Here is a 9,077-nt window from a genome sequence, read left to right as displayed (position 1 = left end):
ATTGGGTAATCTATTGGTGAAAATTGACACTATTTTTCTCTTGAAGTGGTTATAACATTTTCTACAAGATATAACATTATTTTACACTCTGTTCTGTCTTCATATTAATAAAGAGCAATAAACCTTCAGTTAATTTTGCCTTTTTCCTTTATAATTGCAAAGTAGATGTACATTTATTTACAAAAAGTAACTGCTTCTGTTCATCTCCAAATTTATTTTGACTTTATTGTTGCAAACTTACTTAAAATTATTTCCCATTAAATGAGGGATAAACTTTCTTCACAAGACCCACAAATAATATAAAATATTTTGAGGTAATTTTAATTGAACAGGTGAAAGATCTGTGTGACAATAACTTCAAGTCTCTCAAGGAGGAAATTGAAGACCATCTCAGAAAATGCAGAGATCTCCCACGCTCATGTAGCAGAATTGGTATAAATGACAATCCTACCAAAGGCAATCTCCAGATTTAACAAAATCCCCATCAAATCCCCAACACAATTCTTCAAAACATGAAAGGAGCATTTCTCAAATTCATCTGGAAAGGCAAAAAACACAGAATAGTGAAAACAATTCTTAACAAAAGAAGAACTTCTAGAGGAGTCATTACCCTGACCTCAAGCTATACTACAAAACAATACTGATAAAAACTGCATGTTATTGGTACAAAGATAGACACCTTGATGGTGTCTTCAATGGAAGAGGATTAAAGAACCATACATAAAACCAAACATATATGGACACTTAATCTTTGACAAAGAAGCCAAAATATAGGATTAAAAAAATAAAGCATCTTTAATAAATTATGGTGCCCAAGGGCCCTTGTAAGGATGCCTCAATTCTACTTGGGAGGGAGAAGAAAGCAATCACAGGAGGGGAAGGGAGAGAGTGTCCTAGATGAAGAAGGGGACAGGGAGGGATGAGGGGACTATGATCAGGTATTGGGGGCGGGGGACAGGACTAAACTCAGGAGAGGCATCAGAAAAGAAGAAATGAGAAACCCTAGGAGGTAGGAGGTTGGGGGAGGGGACACTCCAGAATGTACCAGAGGCCTGAGATGTGAGACATTCTCAGAACTCAAAGGGAGGGACCTTAAATGAAATTGTCCTACAGTGGAGTGAGGAAACCTGTAGAGCCCACCTCTAGCAGAAAGACAGGGCATCAAGTAAGGGATGGGGTTGTCATCCCACAGAAAACTCTAAACCCTAATTGTTCCTGTCTTAAAGAACTGAAAAGACAAAACTGAGAAAAGCCTGAGGAAAAGAAGGTCCAGAAACAGGCACAAAGTAGGACCCACCTAAAGGGGAGGCAACAAGACCTGAATATTACTGAGGCTATGGAGTGCACACAAAAAGGGGCCTATCATGACTGGCCTCTGAAAGACCCAATAAGCAGCTGAGTCAGATGCAAAATATTTACACACAATCAATGGACAGAAGCTGCTGTCCCCTGTGGTTGAATTAGGCAAAAGCTGGAAGAAGTCTAGGAGGAGGGAAACCATGTAGGAGGACCTACAGTCTCAATTAACCGTAACCCACAGAGAACTCACAGATGCTGGATCACCAAACAAGCAGAATAAAGCAACTGACATGTGGTCACCAAAACATACACAGTAGAGAACTGCCAGGTCAAGTTCAGTCAGAAAAGATGGACCTAATCCTCAAGAGGACCCCATGGAGTGGGGAGGTTTGGGGTTTGGGGATTGGAAAGGTTGAGGACATCCTCATGTAGACAGATGCGGGGTAGTCTGGGATATGAAACAGTCAGAGGATGGAAAGGGAGGGGGATAAAATCTGGAGAATAAAAAAAATCAAATAAAATTACAAAAAGAGTCAAGAGTTACAAAACAAGTATTTATTCAAAAGAAATAAATTTTTAAAACAGGCTTTTAAAAAAAGGTTAATATAAGCTGTGAAACAAATTAGCAAAAATGAAAATCAATAACAAGAATTATAATATCCCAATGGTGGTATGGCAATCACCTCATTCTCTCTCAAGGGGTTTTACAAGACAGAGAAAAAGACATTGAATCAGCCTGGCTGTCTCACTGGCTGCATAGTTTAGGGCCTTCCAAACTGTGGAAATGATCTATGAGGAAGGAGATTCATCCAAAGAAATGTGTGGCTGTTGAGGAGGGAGCTCAGCAGGGGGCTACTGAGGTGGCAACTCATTCTGCAGGAGGCTCTTTTGCTGGGATGTGGCCAATTCCAGCTCTCTTGCAGCTTCTGAGACCTGGGAGAGGAAGGCAGTTATTAAGACACAGGCTTGGTGGGGACATGCATGTCAGATGTCAGCTGCTGCCTCCCACCACCTCAACTAGACTTCAACATTGATCTTTTAACTGGAAACCCTTGCTGCTAAATCTGCAAGCAGGGCAAAATATCAAGCAAAGCTCACAAACACATGGGCTGACAAGCTGCCACTCAAGACTTCTATCAGTGCAAACCAAGACCTGGCCAATGGGAAGAGACCTCATTGGGCTGCAGGAGAAAGGAGAAGGCCACATGCCACCCAGACCACTGACAGAGAGAAGCACACATTTGACATTTGCATTAGGCTTTACTCCCTGCAAGGTGATGCCTAACTGGGAGGTCACATGACCCCTGCACAACTCTGGTCACAAGACATAGAACTTTCTCAAAGCTCAACTTAGCAACTCTCCTATCATGAGGACATGCAAGAGTGTGACCTGTCATTCATCTGTTACCCTCACTAGACTGCAGCTTCAAGCAGAGTTGCAAGGTACACTTGCCAATATTTCAGTGTCTCTCGAGAGGTGAAGTTCCCAGAATACTTGTGCATACACAGAGGAATGAACATCTACATTCCATGAAGTGGCTGGCTGTTTGAGAGTATAGATATAAAAGATGGTGGATGAATGCAAAGATGGATCCAATAGGCAAATGATAACAGACAGTGTTAGTCTGAATAAGCTGCTTGTCCCTACCTGATGTTGCTGTTTCTGGAGGTTGTTTGTCTTCTCCTGTTCATCTTCAACAGTCAGGTTCATCTCAGTCAAGTACTGTTGGAGGAGGTACCAATCAGCCTGCACTTCCTTGTAATCCTGCTTCACTTGGACCAATGTCTTCTTTACAACAGATGACTGCAACAGGAGCCGACTGTGCAGGTTTCTGGAAACACACTCTGAATATTAAGATCCTGCAGACTCCTCCTGCCATTCCTACTTATAGGTTCCATTACCCCACCAGGACCCAGGTTCCCATGAAGACCTAGTACAATACATTTCAATAGATCCATGAAAGCTGCACAAACAGCAAGCAGCCAATACAGGCAAGAATAAATCAAGCTTCACTCCAAACACTATTAAGGCTCCATGTCTTTCTAAAAGGAAAAGGTATCTCCATCTTTCTGTCCAAAACAAAGAGGTATCTCCATGAGAACCAAATGCATTGGGGCAACATCAAGTAGTAGGGGGCAAATACCCTAAAGGGTGGTCAGGAGAACTAAGGGAGGATATTTTATCCCTGGTTCCACCACATTCAACTCTATAAAAACCTGCCTGATCCCCAGAGGTTCAGTACACTGCATAATAACCCTCTCATGAGCTGAATCACTTTTCAATCTTGAGGCTCCTGAGGATGACTGGGTAACATTGGGAGGGGTAAACTTCTCTTCCAGACTTAGGAAAACTGAGTTTAAAAGGCCAAAGTTACATTGATGGCTAAAAAGCAGAAGGGATAGACATAGACCTTCAGACACTCTAATCCAGACACAAAGGAATGCAGAAATGGTGATTCCACAACTGGTAGCCTCCATGATCGGTTCTTACCTATAGAAGTTAATCTTCTTCTTGTGCCCCTGGAAGTTCTCACAGAAGTCAATGTTCTCCATCTCTAATTTGTGCAGAAATGACATGACCGTCTTCTCCTTTAACTTCAATTTTTCATACAGTGGATTTGGCCTGTGATAGGGTCTGGACCAGGAAGACAGAACTCCGTGAACATGGGCTTTTAGGAACAAATAAACTCAGGCTGGGTCCTGTCCTACCTCAATACCAGAAGGCCATCTTCTTCATTCGACATACTGGGATCTTTTCCAGCTTTGGAAACTTGTTATCCTGGCCCAGGACAGCAGAAGTTAGGCATCCAGATGGAGGTTGCCCTGGCTCCCTGTGTTCACTCAGCTAGCCTAAACTGGAGGTCTAGCAGCTTATGCTCTAAAGAGACTAGGCCACAGGTCCTTGACCACCAGAAACCTGTGATTATATATTTCCTACTTTCAAAACAAGGACTCTAAATCCTGGATAACTAATAGTGTAGAGACATTCATTACACATAATTCTGGAGATGAGCCCAGACATCAACACACTTTTCTAGTCTTCCAAAGAGATGCCAATGTACAGAAACATGGCACCACACAGGCAATGAACAGTGCTGTTTTCATGAGCGGATCCCAGACCTCAGGACTCACTTCACTTTTAAACTGTTATACAGGTAAATCCACAGGACAAAACACAGAACCCTAGTTCCCAAAGAGTGGAAGGAAATATATACCTACTGTATGTCAGCACATCCATATGCATGTGGACACACAAAAGCATGCAGACAAGGAAAAGGAAAAGGAAACAGAATCAGAGAATGAGAAAGAGAGAGATACAGCAATGGAGAGAGAACAATCAGAATAAGAAGAAATTCATTCAGCATTACTGACTCGGAGTATAAGGCACACAGACAAAGAGGAACAGGCATAAGCTTCAGACCTTCTATTCAAGCACTAAGATGAACAGTGTGGGACCAGCTGCTGCTAAGACCTTCCAGCCCTCAAGTAAGAGCCAGGTAAGTACAAAGCGTCACCACAAACTCACTGCATCTGTCAAGGACTTTCGAAATGCATGCTGGGCATTCATTCACTAGCCACTGCCTCCATCCAGAATTTTTTACTCAGACCACAAGTTCAGCATTTCAATTGGAGAAAGCAGAAGAGTCCGCTTCCCTTCTTGCTTCTGACCAAGCTTCAGGTTCAGCCTCTCCTCTAAGAAGCACTTAGGGACATATTGTTGGGCACAGGGACTCTGTGGGGGTCCTGCTTTCTAGAACTCACAACCTTAAAAGGATAAGATGAGGGTGACATTGCAGATGTCAGACTGACACCAAAGTGTTTGGAGCAATGAGTACCTCTTGTTCATGGATCCCTCTGTGACATAGATCAAGCGGTCTCTCAGCTCGTTTCTCTCCTGGGTACTGAGCTCCAGCTCTTTGGTCAGTCTCTTTTCCTCCTTCTTAGCGTGTTTCTTGCTTAGGACAGTTGTGGGGGATGATGACTGTCTGCCAGCCTCTGTAGGCAGAAGAACATAAGTAAATTGCCCCAAGAGAATGCAGAGAGTGTAGAGAGAACACCCTGTGCTTAAAGGGAAGGAGAGCAAGCCAGAAAACCAGTGATACCACAAACAGTTTGGTCCAGGCATTAGATGCCTCCTAAGTGAATCTCAGTTCTTCCATCATTCTATATAGACCAGGAGATGTAAGCAGCCAGATGTTTCCTCTGTCTCCCCACACATGCTCATGATGACACAGAGGTAGCTTCTCCACAAGTATTGTCACCTTTACAGGGTGCTATTTGGCATTAGATACCTCAGTCCTGAGGTTTCACAAGGCATATGATACACTAACTACACATTGAAACTTGAATGCTTGAAGACGCTCAGATCTCCTACCCTGTTACTCAAGGTCCAGTATTTGGATTAAAAAGTCATGCAGTGTGACACCATAGTCAACACACTGAGCAATTCTCTCTACTGAAACACCAAACATCACAGAAGTGGCAATAAGATTCATTGTCTGAGTGTATTAACACTGACAGGTTTTGGTTATACTATAGAAATGCCTGCCGCACACACTGGGTGATAAATAAAGCTACAGTGGATACTTTCAGGGTGAGGAGGTCAGAGGAGTTCTGAGAATGTAAGATCATGGTCAGAAGCACAATTTTTTCTCTGGTACAACTGTTAGATAGCCACTGGAAAAAAAAAGAAAAAAGCCATAGGAGTGAAGTGCAGTGATGCTGTTCCCTAAATTTGCATAGGTTAGACCCTCTGTAACTCTTTATGGTCTCATTTTGTCCCAATGGTACAACCATAATACTCAGTCAAAATAAAGACTTGGTGTTTGAAAATACCTGCTTTGGCCTTGCCATCACCTGCCTTTAGGGATGGAGAAACTAATGTTCTGAAATCCTTGATGTTCAAGTATTGTGATAATCATGAAAATTCTTTTGATTTCCGGTGACGCCAGTTTCTGTTCCCAAAGGTCTAGAAAGGGCAACTCAGACCACTCCTGACAGGAATCTCAACATCCCCTTCCCAGGACTTACTCCACATTCCCCAAGACCACTTCCTTCGTCCTTCATTATTCTCAGATGAAAGGCCAGCTTCTTTCTGCCTCTCTCTAGTTTCTGTCATATCCATCTCTCCTCGTCCAAAAAGTCTCCTCCATCAGGCAAACATGTCTATGAGCATATGCTGTAGACACTGACTGAGAGAGCTCAGTGCACTTGTTGTCACTACAACACTGGTGACATCACAAGGGATGCCAAGAACTCTCCAGGATACAATGGAATGTCAAAAGAAGGGGCTGCTGATGTCATGGGGAACACCCTTTGCCTCAGTGCTAATTTTCTCCCTGTACATCTAAGAAGCTGAGGCATCCTTTCAAGAGTGATTCCTGTGTCACTGACATTGGGCACCTCCACTTTCCAAACCTATAGATTGATCTAGATTTGATTGAAAACACCTAAGTCATTTCTCTGTATTTAACTGAGGCTTTTTTCAAACCCTGCCTAGAAACGTCTCATCCTACCTCATGTCTTCATAATTCAGCAATATAAGCCATTAAGAACTCCTGAGAAATCATATCAGGAAGAATTGGAAGAGGAAAGGTCTCCTGTCTCATCATGTATAGGTGCTTGAAATCACATCCAGGATGAGCCTGCAGGGCAGGTAGCAATGTTAGTATCATTAGGGGGTGCACTCATGAAGCCTTGTGCTTAGCATTATAAATGTTACTCCAGGGGCCCTAAGAGAGAGAATTGAAGTCATCAGGTCCTGACAACAGTCTGGAGATCTCTTGACAGAGAAAACTCAAATATTGTAGCCACCAATGAAAAAGCCCTCAGGTTGTGTGTGGGGTTCTCCTCTCAGTGCCAAAGTCACCAAAGCAGGATTCCTCACAGGCCTCTCTGAGCTATACCATGAGAACCTCTCTGAAAAAAAAATAGTCAGTAGTGGTGGGAGGCAGGCACCCTGTGTAGGACAATACTATAGACATAGCTGAGTTGACAAAGCAAGTCCCTTGCATCTTGTGTTCTGATTCCCTAGTCACCCCACAAACTGTACAAACACCAATCTCAGTCAAACCCTGTTGGTTTATTGAGTGCATACACTATTGATCAGAACCATAGCTCATATTTTTGTGGCTGAGCCATAGCCCCAAACACCTTTGTCAACTAATAAAGGAAAAAGAAAAAAAACAAAACAAAAAAAAAACAAAAGTAGGTCATAAGAAGGTTCAGGAAGTTACTGTCCACTGGTTAGTTCTGATCAGGCAACATTAGATATAACAGTATATATGGACCCTTTATTTGATGTGCCCTATGTAAGTCTTTGAGAAAAATTGAAGATTAACAAATGTCTTACAGAACATTACAGGATGTAATCACCCTGACCTACATTGCTCTGCTCAATTTATTTTTATGTGTCATTTAGTAGTCATTTTAAAGCAAAATCTGAAATAGGTGGCAGAGATGGAAAAAATGGCTATAGGCACACTGGGGGATACTCACCTCAACATTAGAAAACCGATCTCTATCAGTGAGTAGTGCTGTCCTCAAAGTCCTTGAAGGCACCACTTGTAAGCCTAGCTATTGGAAAGTGGAAGCAGGAGTCTCTGATCTGAAGGTTAACCTGGAATTCCAAGAGGAGGACAACATGGGGTACATGAGACCCTGTTTTTGAAACCGACTCTGAAACACACCATAAGTCCAAGGACACACCTACCAATCCTTCTGTATTATGAAGAACTTAACCATTCTCTCACTGCCAGTCTTTCATTCTGGGAAGATGGAAAAGAAGTAGAAATGATTTTTCTATTCTAAGGACTTTGTTTTATCTTTCCTTAGGTCTACATTAAGAACAATTGAAAATGGGAGACACTATCTGAATAATTGAGTAATATCGACTAATTCAAGCATAATACTGTTCCTAAGAAAATCTCTAGTTTCTCTGAGTGTGTTGCATTGGTGGAGAATCCAGCATCACTGAATAGTGGGAAACCGACACTGTTTCCCTGCATTTGTGGTCCTAGACCTGGCTCTGGGGCAGATGGGTGCACACCTAGGGATCCTCTGAAGGGATAGAGTGAGGTGAAACGGGCACTGAGCAGGATGCACACCATTGCTTAGCCCCTCATTTCAGGTAACAAACACAATCTCTGTTCCCCATTTTGGAGCATCAGTTGAGCCCATGGACTATGCCTGATCATGGTAATGTCATGCAGTCATCGTGAAAATAGAAAGCAGAAAAGGAAAAGCTAAAGGACTTCACTACAATTAGTTCAATATTGATTGTGATTATTTCTTATTGATATCTTTAACTTTATTTTATTAACTTAATGGCTTAATGTACCAGCTCATTTGAAAAGTGGATCCATAAGATAAACGCCTTTCAAGAATATTAGAGTGACACATAAAGAAGAATAAAGACAATAGTCAGGCACAGCCAGAAGAATGTTGACAAGGGCCTAACACACCATCCCATAAGGAACCTGAAAGTGGTGGACTCAAGATTGTTGGAAAAACCACCTTAGTTTATCCACTTGTGGCATAGCACCCTACAATGTACTTTCCAGGTTATGGAAACATTAAATGGAATCCTTTAATGAATGTTAGATTTTAGTAGACTGATATTGGATCTCACATTTATGATGCCAATTAGATAGGAGAAGTGATGTCTAAAAATCTGAAGGAAAATCAAACTGTCAGATGTTTTTATAATGATCAGCAAGGGCATTTGGATGAATATTTTACTATTGCTCTGTATTTTAATTCAAAACCATGTATAAGGA

At 42.1% G+C, this 9,077-nt stretch overlaps 1 protein-coding gene across 1 annotated transcript; it reads right to left on the bottom strand.

Annotated features, from left to right (window-relative positions):
• Positions 1 to 2,089: 2,089 nt before the first annotated feature.
• On the bottom strand, positions 2,090 to 6,424 carry LOC114631237 (disks large homolog 5-like). Its single transcript, XM_028779546.1, has 5 exons — positions 6,331 to 6,424; positions 5,136 to 5,295; positions 3,791 to 3,934; positions 2,948 to 3,131; positions 2,090 to 2,232 (listed from the first exon to the last, which is right to left on the bottom strand). The coding sequence occupies exons 1-5, from the start codon at positions 6,422 to 6,424 to the stop codon at positions 2,152 to 2,154; spliced, it is 663 nt and encodes a 220-aa protein (XP_028635379.1). The 3' UTR covers positions 2,090 to 2,151.
• Positions 6,425 to 9,077: the final 2,653 nt, after the last annotated feature.

Source organism: Grammomys surdaster, unplaced genomic scaffold (genome assembly GCF_004785775.1).
Source record: "Grammomys surdaster isolate TR1022 unplaced genomic scaffold, NIH_TR_1.0 354, whole genome shotgun sequence".
Classification (NCBI taxonomy): Eukaryota; Metazoa; Chordata; class Mammalia; order Rodentia; family Muridae; genus Grammomys; species Grammomys surdaster.
Note: the sequence above shows the minus strand (reverse complement) of the source record. Positions and strands in the feature narration are given on the sequence as shown.